At 49.3% G+C, this 17,500-nt stretch overlaps 1 protein-coding gene and 1 pseudogene across 2 annotated transcripts in view; one reads left to right on the top strand and one right to left on the bottom strand.

Annotated features, from left to right (window-relative positions):
* Window positions 1-13,466, bottom strand: part of ehd4 (EH-domain containing 4) — a 15,376-nt gene extending 1,910 nt beyond the window's left edge. Inside the window, exons 1-6 of the mRNA XM_080528586.1 lie at window positions 13,091-13,466; window positions 10,337-10,513; window positions 9,324-9,421; window positions 5,809-5,975; window positions 5,315-5,560; window positions 1,532-1,696 (exon numbers count right to left, since the gene is read on the bottom strand). Of these exons, the coding sequence (XP_080384712.1) occupies window positions 1,532-1,696; window positions 5,315-5,560; window positions 5,809-5,975; window positions 9,324-9,421; window positions 10,337-10,513; window positions 13,091-13,320 (1,083 nt within the window). The 5' untranslated portion in view covers window positions 13,321-13,466. The remainder of the gene's footprint in view (window positions 1-1,531; window positions 1,697-5,314; window positions 5,561-5,808; window positions 5,976-9,323; window positions 9,422-10,336; window positions 10,514-13,090) is intronic.
* A 1,248-nt stretch (window positions 13,467-14,714) lies between these two features.
* Window positions 14,715-14,907, top strand: LOC308165545 (stress-associated endoplasmic reticulum protein 1-like; annotated as a pseudogene). The gene has a single exon. The product of its transcript is annotated as a stress-associated endoplasmic reticulum protein 1-like (transcript).
* Window positions 14,908-17,500: the final 2,593 nt, after the last annotated feature.

The raw sequence follows: 17,500 nt of genomic DNA, 5'->3' as shown, positions 1-17,500 counted from the left end.
TGAGTAAACAACATGCGTGACTAACAGCAGAGGAATCTGAGGCTCGGTGGCCCTGTGTGCTCAGACACACAACAAACAGGTCGGGGAAACACTTCTCTGTCAGGGGAACACACACTCCAGAACATTCTCTCCCTGGAACTGCGCTCTAGACAATGTGTTCCAAATCCAAACAGCTGTACTGTGCATGTGTGCGTGAGTGTGTGTGTGTGTGTGTGTGTGTGTGTGTGTGTGTATATGTGTTTTGTGTGTGTGTGTGTGTGTGTGTGTGTGTGTATGCAGGGTCAACAAGTTGCCTTCTCCCCTCCAGGCCAGCCTGCATTGTGTTGGACTAGGGCTGTGGTCAGACTCTCTCTCCCCTCCTCTCCTAAGTGTGCCACATTCACCCCCCCCCCCCCCCCCTCTAACCCCCCCCCCCTCTACCCCCCCCCCCCCCCCCCCCTCACAGATTTGAAAGCCTGTGATTAGTTTAAGCTACAGGATGGCGTTTCCCCCCTAGACGTGTTCTACCAGCTCTCCTATGGACGCCCAGAGGGGGGGGGGCTATGGAAGCCCAGAGGGGGGGGGCTATGGAAGCCCAGAGGGGGGGGGGGGCTATGGAAGCCCAGAGGGGGGGGGGGGGGACTATGGAAGCCCAGAGGGGGGGGGACGGGACTATGGAAGCCCAGAGGGGGGGACGGGACTATGGAAGCCCAGAGGGGGGGGGGAACAGGGGGTGAACGAGTGCAGACTGCAGGGAGAGAAGGGGAGAGGAAGGGACTACGGCTTAGCTCTTTACAGCTGACCAGAACCAGCTGCTCACGCTCTCTCTCTCACACACACATACATACACTGAGAGACACACACACACACACACACACACACACACACACACACACACACACACACACACACACTGAGAGACACACACGCACTCACTCACTACCTCATTGAGACACACACACACACACACACACACACACACACACACACACACACAGATGTAGAGCAGGACAGAGGTGTGGCTGTGTGCTGCTGTAGACTAGATGGTTATTGCAGCTTTGCAGTGTTAATGTGAGGCTTGATGACGTTTTAATGAAGTGTGGATGTTGCAGAGAAGGGTGGAGCAGCTCAGACAGACAGACTCACCTCGGGAGATTCTCTCATACAACCATGTTCTCACCCTCTCTACTCCTCCTCTCAACAACCATCTCTTTGTTTGACTTTATTTGAATATTTTAAGATATGCAAGATGATCGGAATATGGGAAAACATTCAGAATACTAAATACCCTCCATCCATCCATCCCTCTATCCATCCATGCCTCCATCCATCCATCCCTCCATGCCTCCTTCCATCCATCCATCCATCCATCCATCCCTCCATCCATCCATCCCTCCATCCACCCATGCCTCCTTCCATCCATCCATCCCTCTATCCATCCCTGCCTCCATTCATCCCTCCCTCCATCCATGCCTCCTTCCATTCCTCCCTCCCTCCCTCCCCCTCCCCCCTCTCCCCCCCTCCCTCCCTCCCTCCCCCCCTCCCAGCCTACCTGCATCTTGACCACGTTGGGGAAGTCCCCAGGGGAGATGTGGTGTTCCCTCTGCAGGATGGTGTAGATCTCCGGCAGGCGCATGATCAGCTCCTCCTTCTTCTTCTCCTTCCCGAACAGAGACGGCATCTCCTTCTTCAGGTGGCTGATGATGTAAGCGTGCACCTGCAGGGTGGGGAGGGGGGGCCGGGGGGAGAGGGGGGGGCAGGAGGGCGTCAGTAGGACCACTCTCATGATCAATCAATATGATCACTCTTTACCCTCTGCACTACTGCTGTTTACAATATTACCTTTGCACATACCATATTACATTGCACATACACTATATGGACAAAAGTATTGGTGCACCGGAACATCACACCCATATGTACTTCTCATTCTAAAACCACAGGCATTCATATGGAGTTGGTTCCACCTTTGCTGCTATAACAGCCTCCACTCTCCTGGGAAGACTTTCTACTAGATTTTAGAATAATTGGTCTTGGGGATTTGCTCCCATTCAGCCACAAGAGCATTCATGAGGTCGGGCGCTGAGGTTGGGCGAGAAGGACTGGCTCACAGTCGGCGTTCCAATTCATCCCAAAGGTGTTGGATGGGGTTGAGGCCAGAGCTCAGTGTGCAGGCCAGTCAAGTTCTCCCAGACCAAACTCGGCAACCATGGTCATTATGGATCTCACTTTGTGTATGCGGGCATTGTCATGCTGAAACTGGATAGAGCCTTCCCCAAACTATTGCCACAAAGGTGGAAGCATACAATCCTCTAGAATCTCATTGTATGCTGTAGCATTACGACTTCCCTTCACTGGAACTAAAGGGCCTAGCCCAAACCATGAAAACAGCCCCAGACCAGAATTGTGTCCACACACATAGTGTACCTCTCTGCTGTAGCCTCTTTTATAAATCTGTACATGACATACTGTACACAAACTACCTTAACTGTACATAGCTCATAACTCTCATATACCTCTAAGCTACCGTACTTGCCATACTGTACCTAACACTATCACTGTCATGATTTTATATCACTATTTGCACTTCTGGTTAGATGCTAAACTGCATTCCGTTGTCTGGTACTTGTACACTGCAATGACAATCAAGTTGAATCTAATCTAATCTAATCTGGGAAGGCTAATGGAGGTACAAATCGGAGGACTGGCTCCTCCCGAGTCCGCCAGTGCTGTGGCGTCTCCAGCTCCTCCTCCTCCAGCTCCTCCTCCTCCAGCTCCTCCTCTTCCAGCTCCCCCTCCTCCAGCTCCTCCTCCTCCAGCTCCTCCTTCTCCAGCGCCTTCTTGCCAGGGCAGCGTTCAACAACAGCGTGTTTATACAACAGCTTCCTCAATAAAGCCCTGCGGACAGGAAGCCAGCTCCAGGGGACAGGCAGGTCGAGACTGTCCCCGCCTGACTGTTTACTCCTGCCTGCAGCAGAGGTGGTGAGGGGGTGTGGTGGGGGACGGGGGGAATGAGCCGGGCTGGCTGGCTTAAACATGACGCAGGAACGCTACTGCTTATAGACTGACGGGCAGGCCTGGGTGGGGGGGGGGGGGGGTAGCATGTGTGGGAACATGTGTGTGAACAGTATGTTTGTACTATAATGTGTGTGTGTGTGTGTGTGTGTGTGTGTGTGTGTGTGTGTGTGTGTGTGTGGGTGTGGGTGTGGGTGTGGGTGTGTGTGTGTGTGTGTGTGTGTTAGTACGTCAGGCATTCCTCATCCTGGGAACCCTGGGGTCGAGTGCTGTACTACCTCCCAGGGTTTCACACGCTCCATACAGTACACACAGCCACATATCTGACCCTGGCCCAACCCTGACCCTGGCCCTGACCCTGGCCCCAACCCCACAGCCACCCCAGCCCCAACCCCATACCCAGCACCAGCTCCTGTCCTGGTGCCGATCCCATCCCCATCCCCAGCTACAGTCCCTACCACAGACATAGCTCCAACGCCTGCCCCAGTCCTTGCCACAGCCCCATGCCAATGCCAATACCCAGTCTCAGGCAACCCCATACCCACCCCCATACCCAGCCCCAACGCCATACCCACTCCCATACCCAGCACCAACCCCATACCGACCCCCATACCCAGCACCAACCCCATACCCACCCCCATACCCACCCCCATACCCAGCCCTAACCCCATACCCACCCCCATTCCCAGCCCCAGCCCCATACCCAGCCCCATACCCAGCACCAACCCCATACCCACCCCCATACCCAGCCCTAACCCCATACCCATACCCACCCCCATTCCCAGCCCCAGCCCCATACCCAGCCCAACACCATACCCACCCCCATACCCAGCCCCAACACCATACCCACCCCCACCCCCATACCCAGCCCCAGCCCCAGCCATAGCCCAAGCCCATACCCATACCCATACCCATAACCAACCCCAGCCATAGCCCAAGCCCATACCCAGCCCCAGCCATAGCCCAAACCCATACCCAGCCCCTGGCATAGCCTGGGCAGGAAGGAATGCAGGGAGCTGCTGGAATCCTGTTTGTCTGACCAGTTGGAAAATATTGCGGAAGAGAGATAAGGTCTGCTCTCACAGGGCTCGGGGCTGGTGTAAGCTGGCCCGAGGGAAGGGGGGGGGGGTGGGGGCAGACTCAAGTACACCAGTCCCCCTCCAGGAGGCCGACCCCTGGGCTGACTGCGTCTCAGGGGTGAAGGGGCCCGGAGGAAGTGTACACCAGTCCCCCTCCAGGAGGCCGACCCCTGGGCTGACTGCGTCTCAGGGGTGAAGGGGCCCGGAGGAAGTGTACACCAGTCCCCCTCCAGGAGGCCGACCCCTGGGCTGACTGCGTCTCAGGGGTGAAGTACACCAGTCCCCCTCCAGGAGGCCGACCCCTGGGCTGACTGCGTCTCAGGGGTGAAGTACACCAGTCCCCCTCCAGGAGGCCGACCCCTGGGCTGACTGCGTCTCAGGGGTGAAGTACACCAGTCCCCCTCCAGGAGGCCGACCCCTGGGCTGACTGCGTCTCAGGGGTGAAGGGGCCGGAGGAAGTGTCTACTTTGGAATAACAAGCTAAAAACAACAGCGCTCCGTCCTAACACAACACAGGCACGAGGCGTCGGCATAACACAGGACCCCCCTCTGACCTGTCACTGTCATGTTTTTATATCATGTTTTGATATCAGTATTATATGCACTTCTGGTTAGAACTGCTTTTCGTTGTCTGGTACTTGTACTCTGCAATGACAATAAAGTCAAATCTAATTTAATCTAATCTAATCTGGGGAGGCTAATGGAGGTACAAATATATATAGAGGACTGGCTCCTTGTAATGCATGGAATGGAATTGATATGATGTCCTCCGATTTTTACCTCCACCAGCCTGTACGTACCCATGCAGGCCACTCCTGGTAAATCCAGGGACTTGGAGACTGACACAGATATACCAGAGCATAATGACATCAGGAGAACGGAAGACGAATATAATTGCATTGGGACTATTGAACCGTGACACGCTTAAACAGAGTTTGCGCTTGTCCAAAATGCCCTGATCGGGCACAGACTTGTTCAACGTGTTTGATATCGTTCCTCATTCCGTTCCATGCACGACAATGAGCCTGTCCTCCGATTTCTACCTCCACCGGCCTCCCCTGGCGTACAGCATGGGGGGGGGCTTTACACACTACAGGACTGTGGTTGGCTTTCCTTCACATTGTCTCTTTTTAAGCACGGTTTCAGCCACTATGGTGGGTTGTTGTGTAACCTGTCTAGCTCAGTATCAGGCTAGTTCAGTATCAGGCTAGCTCAGTATCAGTAGCTAGCTACCGTCTCACCTTGGCCAGGCGGGCTCGTTTGATGAGGTCGTTGAGCTTGCGCAGCGCGGCGTTGCGCGGCAGCCCCTGGATGTCCTTGAACAGGTCCTGGGTCTCGGCCTCGAACAGGCGGCGGTTGTCGGAGTTCTGCAGGGGCTTGGCCCAGAACGAGCCCAGGTACACTCGCACCACCTCCGGGGTGTTGATCACCTTCCCCAGGGACCACATGAGGGCGCCGTAGACACGCATCAACTGCTGGGTGTCCACCTGAGGGGAGGGGGGGTGAGGGGTGAGGGAGGGAGAGGGAGAGGGATTATATGGAGGGAGGGACAGAAGATGGATAGACTGATAGAGAGATACAGACAGACAGAGATAGAGAGGAAAGAGAGGGAGAGGGAGAGAGAGAGGGGGAAAGAGAGAGAGAGAGAGAGAGGGAAAGAGAGGGAGAGGGAGAGAGAGCGAGAGAGAGGGGGAAAGAGAGAGAGAGAGACCAAAAAAGGAAGAAATCCACGTACCTGGTCCGCCTTGTTGAGCACCACCCTGATCTTGTCGTCCTGACCTCTGAAGGCCTTGATGGCCTCCGAGAACTCGTCCGAGATGTCCAGCTTGTGGGCGTCGAACAGCAGGATGATCCTGTCCACCCGCTCCCCGAACCACCTCAGCACCTCCGCAAAGTCGTAACCTGGGAGAGAGAGAAAGGGCGCACAAACTCATCTCCACGTCAGCACTGAAATCACCTCACAGTCGGGAAGCTCGGTGGCGTAGCACACTAAGGCGTCAGCCACGTCATCAGCAGGTTCCTCGGGTTCGATTCGGGCCGTCGACCTATCCTGCATGTCATCCCTCTCTCTCTCTCTCTCTCTCTCTCTCTCACCCATCCTTCCTGTCCATCTCTACTGTCTCTATCCCAATAAAGCAGAAATGCGGGAAAATGGAAAATGTGGGAATACGGTACATGTTGGAAAACTAGGTTTAGGGTTAGGTGCTAGGGTTAGGGTTAGGGTTAGACATGCCAGCATGTACCAAGTCGACGTTGTATACTGCCATGTCCCAGGAAATGCCGACATAAACCGTTTTCCCACATGTACCGTAACATATACTGTATATATATTATTATTTTTTCAAATCACCTCACATTCTGTGATGGAACATGGAAGGAGTAGGAGGAGTAGTTCTACGGTAAAGACTACAGTGGCAGCATTGTGCTGCGTCAGCCAGCAGATCAGCCTGCAGCCCGGCTGATTCCGTGAACAGGCCGGTTCTGTTCCTGCATGCCTTCTAAAGAAGACATCTCCCCCAGGCTGACAGCCTTCTTAAAGGGGACAGCTTTCCATTCATCTTGTATGTTTATATACATAACAGAACAGCCAAACATCACCTTTAATGACTGCAGTCTGGGCCCCTCCTGAAATGGAGTGAGGGTACAGGTAGTTGACCTCTAACCCAATGACAAGCAGCCTTTATCTGTGTGTGTGTAGACACAATACACACAAGGTGCCCAAACACCACCTGTGCAGGTTAAACAAGCGGCATGTCACGTGATAGGTCCAACTGTCCTGTGGAACACACGCACGCACGCACACACACACACACACACACACACACATAAGGGTCGAGTTTACCATGTTTCCCTTTCCCAAGTTCCCTTCTTACACACACACATACGCACGCACACACACACACACACACACACACACACACACACCCACACACACACACACACACACACACACAGGGTCGAGTTTACCATGTTTCCCTTTCCCAAATTCCCTTCTTACACATACGTGCACACACACACACACACACACACACACACACACACACACAACACTCCCTCCCTTCATAAATAAACCACGGCAGCTTGTATCCAGACACAGAAGGTGTCAGACCCGCCCCAGACCCGCAGATAGATTTCATCAGGCGTATCGTGTGTCGGCCTGCCAAAGAAGAGAGGTAATGTAGGAAGGTGTCAGAAAGTATGTCAACACAAGACTGATGAAATGAAGTACTATTACTCCTACTACTATTCTTTTTTTTAGGGTTAGGGTTTTTATTGAGTGGAGCAGTCCCACTCATATTTTCAATCTTTTATATGACAGATACAGTGAAGACAGACAGAAAAGTAAGGAGAAGAAGGGAGAGAGGGCATGTCAGCAGGGCATGGGCCGGATTCAAACCCATGCCGACACGGGCATATGCACTGTAGACCGCGGTGCTAGACCACTGGACCACCCCAGGCCACTACTACTACTATTCTAACGTTGTGTCATTGTGGTGTCAACGGTCATTGTTGTTCTACCCCCCGAATGACTCGGCTCCCGATGGCCTTGGAGACGACTTCCCTCTCCATCACCGGTAGGAAGAGGGATGGTTGGAGAAGCGCGGGAGAGCTGCTCTGTAACGAGCACACACGTCGCTAGAACAAACACCGGCGGGGCTCCCAGTGCTGGGAGGAATGCGGTCGGGCCGGGACCTGGGCCAAAGCACCCAGAGTCAGGGCGGAGTCATGGAGACACGGAGCTCTGAGAACCAGCCAACTAACGGCCGACTGTGGGAACGGGCGGTGATGTCGTCGTCGTCACGGGATGCCGGACCAGGGTTACAGTAGCCCGGAGGACGCTAATAAAAACATGAAGGCTAACTTTCATCAAAAAAAAACAAAAAAGTTCGATATCTCGGAAATATCCTTGACTTGTTTCCTTCTTGAAGACAGCGATACGAGTGCAGGGGTCCTGAACCGTGACATCATTTGGTTGGTATCCAACTATCCATGGAAACGAATTCAACATAATTCATGGTGAAACCTAACTGACGTCATGATGAGTCAGGAGACGAGTGCTCATGGCTGGGGTTTGAGGAATGCAAGTCAGCTCAGCACTGCAAAGCAGGAGCAGATGTTAGAACGCCCATCCATACTCCATGCCCTCCATCTCCATACTTTATATTCCATGCACTCCATCTCCATACTCTGCCTACTCCACTCTCTAGAGCTATTAGACTAGAGTCACCAAGGACTATTAGACTAGACCTAGAGCTATTAGACTAGACCTAGAGCTATTAGACTAGACCTAGAGCTATTAGACTAGAGTCACCAAGGACTATTAGACTAGACCTAGAGCTACCTCTTTATGGACATATCAATACTCTGTTTCTCTAGAAACCGTCTCAGACAGAAGCCTAGTGAGTTATCTGCATCAGCAGAAACAATCTTCCTGTCAAAACAAGGAAAGGAAAGCAAGAACCTTCTGGGAGACGGTGGATGACTAATATCGATAATCAGCGCTGACATTCTCATTGTTACCTCAAGATGGAGGAAACCGCTGGTGGGGCTGGGGCGACTAACAAGGCCATTAATAACAAGGTAGTTACCATGGCTTCCTACCGCTTACGGATGTTACTACAGCCTATGAGGCCTCTCCTACGAGGACGTTGCTATTCCTTGTAAGGCCTCAACCTACTGTATGAGGACTACTATGCCCTATAAGGCCTCAAAGTACTGTACAAAGACATTACTATAAGGCCTCAAAGTACTGTACAAAGACATTACTATAAGGCCTCAAGGTACTGTACAAAGACATTACTATGCTCTATAAGGCCTCAAGGCACTGTACAAAGACATTACTATGCCCTGTAAGGCCCCTCCTACTGTATGACCTCATACCTGAGGGGACCATAACAGAGACTCAGCTCACAATGGATTTACATCCTAGAAAACACCGGCGTTCTGGAGAGATTCAGAGGCTGGTGCAGGTAGAAAACAGAGGACGGGCTCATTGGTAAGAGTATTGGTGTCAAGCACACACAATGAGCCCGTCATCTGATTTCTACCTCCACCAGCCTCCGTCGGAAGGGTTCCATCATGCTGTGTCATATGTGTCACGTTCAGGAGGTTGCAACACTCATTGCAGATAGATCCCTTGTTCTACGTGTCAGAGAGGCCATCCTCATGTCGGTTCCCACGTGTTGTATTTCTATCTGATCACTCCAAAGCGTCGTGGCCTGTCGAGCCCTGGGTTCCACTGCTACTGACCTCTGCTGATGCGCTGCTTCTCTCCAGACAGGATCCCCGGGGTGTCGATCACACTGATGCTCTGGAGGACCTGGTTGGGCATCTGGGAGCAGATGAACCTGCACACAAGGGAGAGAAGAAGAAGAAGAAAAAGAAGAAGAAGAAGAAGACACCATTTCACATATGAATACAATACCAAAACACCTAGGAACACTCCCATCATAAATATACTCAGCTAATTTACTCTCTCTCCCCTACTCTTCAGCCTGCCTCATAAATCGTAGCACATGGTCAAGATTTCCATCTCGGGGGGCCTGTTGGCAACAACCACACCTCCCTAGGCTATTGTTCTTAGCAGGAAGGATTCAGCTGGTGAACTAACAAACTTGAAGTACGCTATCCAACCGTGGCTCCAATTTAGGAAAGCATAAATTCATAAATGTAGAATAACGAGCGTTGGGTGGAGTTAAAAAACATATTCTAGGTGACACGGAGTGACGCACGGAGACTTCCACAGGAACAACGTTGCATTGTGAGGGGTTCCGCTGGTCTTCGGTCTGTCAGGAATGTCTTTGACCTTACCTTGGGCCACTGTCACTTCGCTACTTACCCGCTTCCCCTTAGCCGCACAGAAATATCTGGAAAGAGGAAGCGCGCTTCGGACGTGAACGCTGCCCCGGCTAAAATTAAAACTGATGAAGCAGACACCAGCCAAACTCCTTCTGCTTCGATCAACGAGAAGGTGACAGTCACATCCCGTCTTTGACTGTTTGTGGAACAGAACGACAGCGATGTCAGGAGGTCTGGCTTGTCAGGAAGCAATGGGACAGAACGACCACAACAATCTCTTCATCTCGGCTGTTTCGAGCGCGATTACATAAACCCACCGGAGCTGGCTGTGGCCACCTCTCTCTCTAGGGAACTTAGGGCAAGAGAGGCTATTCTAAACCAACCCGCAAAACCCCCAGGTTCAACGGAGAGGTCGCGCAACAAAAATAAAATAATCGCCACGGCAACCACACAGCACCTGTTACCTGTTGAGGAAAGAGTTTCCGAAGGCGTTGAGTTTGCGGAAGGGTTTCTTGGGGTCGACCACCAGAGCGTTGCCAGGGATGACCCCCTCGTTCTCTCCGTACATCACAGCGATGAACCCGTCCGTGGTGGGCTCCGGGCCGATCCGCATGCCTGGGAAGTCCTGCTCCAGCAGGTACCTGCAACACACAGCACAGAGACCCCGGGTTAAGAACAGGATGCACTGTGTCTGCAGCACAGCACAGAGACACCGGTGGTAGACTTGCATCATGCTACTGCAGTTACTAATATCAACTCCATGTAATGTTTCAAACACATAGTCAAATACATTATACAGCAACACCAGCGTATCAGGCCAATGCCTTCACCTGAAAGAATAACCAAGGCTTTTACATGCAGATGGAAATATGTTGTTGTGTTTGGCCCTTTGTTATTATAATGGTCTACTATAGAGTTGAACAGGAGTAGGTCACATTTTCCTTAGACGGTGTTGGGGTGGGTGTGTGTGTGAGTGAATGTGTGTGTGTGTGTGTGTGTGTGTGTGTGTGTGTGTCTAAGAAGGGAACTTCCAGAAACACAGTAAACACGACCCTTCATCGCTGAGAAAAAAAACAGCATGAGTTCAAAGCATCCCTTCACTGGGTGACGGATGACCCTCCGTCCTCCTCTCTGCCAGCAGCAGAACAATATCAAAGACACGTAGAGAGAGGTTGATATATGCCCCCCCCCCCCCCTTTCCAAGACCAGACACACTGCTCCGCTGTCATGGTTGTTGTTATTCCTGCCCTCCCCCTGCCATCGTGTTCTAGCTCTTCCCTTCTTCCTGTGAGAGGATAACGGCGTGTCAAAGGTCTGTGAACAGAGAGGCAGAAGGAGGAGTGGAGGAATGCCATCCTTAGACACACATTCTAAAAACATGCCCTAGACTCCCCCCACCCCCACCCCCACCCCCACACACACACACACACACACACACACACACACACACACACACACGCACACACCCAGTATTTCAAAACATTTAATCTAGATCAGAATGATCCGGATTCATTTTTTGGGCGATCCCGGATCAGATCTAATCTGACAGATTTGGAGTTGTATAGGGGAAATCAGCCAGCTCCATCTGATCCTGGACAGCAACAAAAACTATCCAGATTAACATATTGAAATACTGGGCCCTGCAGTAAACCCTGGAGCAGCTCTGTAGTAGAGGATAAAGAGTGGATGGTAGCGAGGGTAGATTACAGGCTCAGCGTACATAAGGAAAAGGAGTTTGGGAATCCTGGGGCTTGTCCAGGAGGGGGCCGTTCCAGAACACTCCAGATAGAAATAGACTAGACTAGAACAGATATGACTGCCTGTCAGACATAGGGAGAATGGTGTCCGCTCTAGCCATTGCATTTCTATCTGTTCCACTGCATTGCATTTACACTGCACCTCACCCTGAGCAGACATGACCTTCACGTTTCACTTCACTTCACTTCCACCAGGCTACCTCTCCTCCCTTGGCAGTTCTGCCTCTGCAAACCCCCGCAGACAGGCCTCAGTGTGTCGTGAACACACATCACTCAACCATCACGGTGTCTCCAGAGGGGATGAGCACATTTGAAGTAACACGATGACAAAGTTGCTCCAACACACCGCCAGCCAGGAGAGCCAAGGTCGACGCCCACCGCCGTGCGAAAGGGGCGTGTTATTGACCTAGTTCTCAGTATTGTGTATCTCCTTTCCACAGCTGCCAAGGCCTGGCACCGTAGCAGTCACGGCACCCTACCAGAGGCTTCTTCTGGGGAGATAAGGACTCAGAGGCATTCATGATTGAACTGACATGGGTGCTGTGCAGTCTGCTAGTCTAATATATTTTTTAAAAATCATGAAGTTGCTGTAAACTCATGTAGGCCTAGGCAGGTGTCTCTGTTGGTTTGCGTGGTGACTCAGTGAGTTTCCCCAAATGTACCCTTGGCTTGATGATGCTGTGTGGTTTTCATAATGGCTTGTAGACTAGCAGCATACCCTGAAACAGTACAGTACAGAGGTAGTGAAACATGATCTCATTGACCCCCGTCTGTAGAAACCACACAACCAGGACAATGCTGGTGCATTAGTTCTTGTTTGCCATGGAGGAGGAGGAGGGGATTGAGGAGAAAGCGTTTATTCGCAGTTTTTTTCCTTGTGACATGAAAGTTCCGCCGAAGTAGTGGTGGTACAATCCCCCGTGGCGCCTCCCCGGCAGATCAGAAGGGAAAGGGGAAGTATCACACAGGATTCAGAGTAAAATCAAACAATGGAACTGTAGAGATCTCGGCCTATGTACATGTAAGAACGTCATGGCAGCCCACCCAAATAAAGGCGTACATCCTAATAATGGACTGGTGGTCTAATAATGGATTGTGAGACCGTGCCTCGGGAGCCGCGCCAAAAGGGTTCGACCCCCCCAGCTGCAGAATATGGATATCATGCACTAATGCATTATAGGATTAACTAAACCATCACCATATCAAATGCTATATTTACCTATTGTTAGATCATTTAAACGGTATCATAATATTTTAACATTTGACAGCAGATTAACTTTATTTGACAGCTCACATGCCCCCCCCCCCATCTTAACCTTAACCCCCCGCCAGGTGAATAGGAGGCTGTTTATTTTATCACAACAATAACCTTGACCGTCTCCTGTAGGAAAAAAGTTTTCACAGAATGTAGACGGATTTGGTAACTGGCTGAAATCCTCCTATTCCACAACCCAGGCCTACCTGATGAAGGTGGTCTTCCCCGTGGAGTACTGCCCGACCAGGAGAACCATGGGCTTGCTCTGGAAGTCCGCCGCCTCCAACGCCGGGGAGTGGAAATCATGGAAAAGATAGGTTTCCTCCAACGGCAATAATTTTTTAGAATAGAGAGTTTGAAGACCCTCCGTTACAGTTTGATACATCTCGCCTTCCTTATTCCTGCCACCTTGTTCTTTGTTTACCCAACTAAACATGGTGATGATGCTCCGCTGACTTCCAGAAAAACAGAACTGACGCTTAGTGACTTCCTTCTAATTTCCTTCTGCTTTCAGTGGTTTTGCAGAGCGAGCGAGTGTGAGGATGTATCCGATTGTCTATCTTAAACTCCACAATTGCTACTTTGTATCAAAGACATGGATCCCTTTGGCAAGAACAGTACGTGGCACCTGGATCTCCACGGTCGTCTTCCCCTGCCTGGTAGCTGTGTGTGCCCAGTGCGCCTCTGTGCGGCGGAGGGAGCGCTGCTTACCTGGACGCCGGAGCCGCCCTTCCTCTCTGACGTGGTGTCACAGGCAGGCAGGGCTACGGAATATTCACATGGGAAAACTACTGTAGTCCTCTGTGCCGTACAGCGCACTGTCAATAACATTGCGTGACGTTAGAATTATAAGGTTCTATCTCCATTTTTGTCAAAATTGAGTTTTTTACATAATCTGATCCATTAGGTGTTTATTAATGCCTGTGTGGTGTTATTTTTTAAATGACATTTTTGAGTTAGTAATTCATAAAAATAAAAAAACGGTTTCATCTCACAAAACATAATGGAATGTAAAAACGTTGACGCTCAATATCTCTGACTACCCTAAACGGAGATATAACCTTATAATTCTAAGCTCACGATTGGAGTCTGCTTTAAATTGACACTTGCCGACTTTCCACCAATGGTGATGAGACTGAATGTCTGACTGAACTTTTTCCATGTATACCAGACCAGTCCAGTTTTATATCAAGCGTTATTGTCGAGTGTGAGTGGAAATTCATGAAACGTCATAAATCTACGAGTGCAATGCACTTTATTGACCTGGTGGTATGGTGCGTAACCTTGTAATGTGGTATGTTTATTCACACGAAGACAGACAAAAACCGAAACATTTACATATGTATCGTAACACAGCTTCATTTAAGCCTACAAACATAGATGATCTAATTGTTTTCACCACATTTCTCCCCAAAATAAATCCGAATTCTCTAAAAGCTCAAGCAAACCTGAAGTTCGAGCATAGCCTCCGCCTCTGCCAACCAGGGTTGCCAGATGGCATTGATAATTTCCAGCCTAACCACAGTCTAAAACCCGCTAAATCCACCAAAAACCAGCCCAAAACCTATTATTGTCAGAAAACCGCTCATTAATATTGGGCAGGTGTCCATCTCCTGCCCCTAAACTGTATGTCTGTTGACAATGATGTTTGTAAAATAAAATAAAAACCTGCACATTTTATGTAGCTACTAGGGTGTGTGTTTTAACTTTACGCATTTTGGAGACATCTCTCTACACACCAAGCGACCAAGCCCTGATACAACGAACACAGACAGCAGCAACTTCATATACTTCATGTCTTTATCTATAAGGCTGAAATACGATTTCAATATGGTGGCAAAACAGAGAATACGCATGGCAAACGAGAAGCACAGCAAAAACATAATTGAGTGGCCATGTCCACACGAGAAATCCTGGGGATGACAAAGTGGCTGTGGGACCATGGCTTCTGGCGCTATTCATATCTGTAGTCTGTGGTTCAGCAATGTTCCAGATCTTCCAAAGTATCCGAATGGGCATGTAAAGTCATACCAGCATCAATGTTCAGCATTCACCTACACACATTCAACTGCCATCTGTCCATCTTTTTTCTCTTTATTTTCTTTTCCCTTGTGGGTTAAAACACCATAGTCATATTTCCCGTGTGCCTCAGGCTACTTAAATGAGAAAGAGGTTTCAGCATTATTACATACTTACATTCCAAACCCAAGCTGCTGAGTCGCAGATCATCTGGTACATCACACTGAGCTGAGATTGTTGTGATTTTCTTTGCTTTGTCTGTGATAACTTCAGGTTCACTGTTAATGTGTATACATTTAATTGTAAAAAGGATGATAAGGAGCTGTCTTTAATCATGTTCTTTCAGGGAAGTATGTGTTTGCATTGTGGCAACCCTTGTAAGTCACCACAGTGAAGCATTAAATATCTAAACTCTTAGTTCTGCTTGGTTGTGAACAGCCAGTAACTGGTGTCTTATACTCTTTATAGTAAATATTATATATATATATATATATGTATCTCCAGTGATTTACTTAGTCATAATGGACATGAAGCCAAGGTCTATTAAATCAGAAGATTTGAAAGTAATGAAATATGCAACACTGTGTGTAGCATACACTAAATCTGGTAAATAAACATCTTAAATGGAAAAGAAACGCATTTTGTAACTTTCAGGCACTGACATTTTGATACCGCCCAAATGCTTTTTTTCCGGCCCAGTGTGATCAAAAGTAGCCCATTCGGCGGTAATCTGCCCCATCTGGCAACCCTGCTGCCAACGGTAGCACTGGTGTAATTATGGACAATGAATCCTATGGTAAAACCCCTCCCATCCTATGCGACTCCGCCATCTAGTGGTTACTATCTTACATTACAGGCTTCATCATGGGGATTTCCATTGTTATGTTGCCATGTCTGTTGCTATGGAGCAGGTCACCAGCTCTGGTCCCAGGGAGCCACAGGGAGGGTGCAGGCTTTTGTTCTAGTTAGACACTAACACACCTGATTGAAGTAGTCATGCAACACTGAATGTTTTAACAACAAATCCAAATCTCTAAAATGCTAACATTTTAAAAGCAAGCTAGGCTATATTGTCCTATTTCCTTTGTAGTAAGTCATGTAGTGACTGGTGGAGAGTAGGAGGGCAAATCTCACTTAAAACCTCTCTCAAACTCCTCAGTCCTCACAAACATTCCAGACATTCTACAAATGGAAAATGTTCTATACATTGTCGTGCCCTCTTCATTCAACTACCCTGACTCTCGATAATGAGGCCTAAACAGTTTGTGGTGAGACAAAGATAAACCGTAAAGAAAAGGCGAGGCACAGTATTTACATATGATAAGACATTTTCCTTTCAAACACACAGAACATTCAGCAGCATCTGTGTTTGGCTTTCACTTTCATATTCTTGCTTGAGTTTCCTTTTGGCATTATCAACTGGCTTAGACTCTCTGACCTCTCACCTCCTCTAGGTGGCCAACATAAACCAAAACAGGAATACACAACGGAGACAAATGAAACATTTGTTTTAATTGTTTTAATATTACACATTTAAACAATAATTGTGCAAATAACATCTTCTCCACCATGACACCAAGGTTCACTGTATTGTACTGTATATGTCTGTATGTCTCAGGTTGTTCAACATGGTCAGAGAGTGAATGACATCTCGTCCCAACGGCGTAAAAAATATGAATTATTATGATGCACAGCATCTGTTTTCAACATTACAAAAACAATGTATAAAGATACAAAAAAAGCTGTATAGAAGTCAGTTCCACAGACCCTGGGATCTCCACGCAAAGAAGGCTGTTGTCACGTCCGTCCAAGGAGACAGCGTCTCTCAGTCGAGGCTGGTGGAGGTAGAAATCTGAGGACAAGGCTGACTAACGCACAGAATGAAATCAGGAAAACGGAAGATGGATCTAATTCAATTGGGACTAAGTCAACCGTGACACGTTTAGACAGAGTTTGCGCTCGCCCAAAAAATGCCCTGATCAGGAGAGGACTTGTTGACGTGTTCGATAGCGCTCCTCCGTTCCGTTCCATGCGTGACAATGAGCCCCGCCGTCCTCCCATGTCTACCTCCGCCAGCCTCCCTTCCTGGTGTTGTTGTACCATACTGGTGTCTGTGCCATCTACGTGTGTTCACTGTGATCTGCTTTAACAACAGGTCCACTACAAACCGGATCAGAAACAGCTAACGGACAGTAGGACAGTAGGCTAGCCTGCACACAAGACACTCTACTCACAAAGCCCTGCTTGGGTCATCAAAAAAGCTTGTCACTCCATCGACAACGTTCCATTATTACTCCGCCATCGTCATTGTCGTCATTATCATCATCATCACAACATCGGATATGAACACACGGTACATTCTGCACTTTAACATCGCAAGAACACGACCACGACTCACCACCAGCAATGCAAACACAACATCCATTATCAACCACGGGATTGGAGCTCAAGAATATCAAACATGTCCTGTCCAGACCTCATCTTCCTCTTCCTCTTCTTCTTCTTCTTAAAGTCTGGAGCTCTCCTTAGAGGCCGATATTAACGTCTAATATGTTTATCAACGCTGTTCTATAACATCTTTTAGTTTTGGTAGATTG

Source organism: Nansenia antarctica (genome assembly GCF_963989245.1).
Source record: "Nansenia antarctica genome assembly, chromosome: 1".
Classification (NCBI taxonomy): Eukaryota; Metazoa; Chordata; class Actinopteri; order Argentiniformes; family Microstomatidae; genus Nansenia; species Nansenia antarctica.
This window is presented reverse-complemented; position numbering and strand designations above follow the sequence as displayed.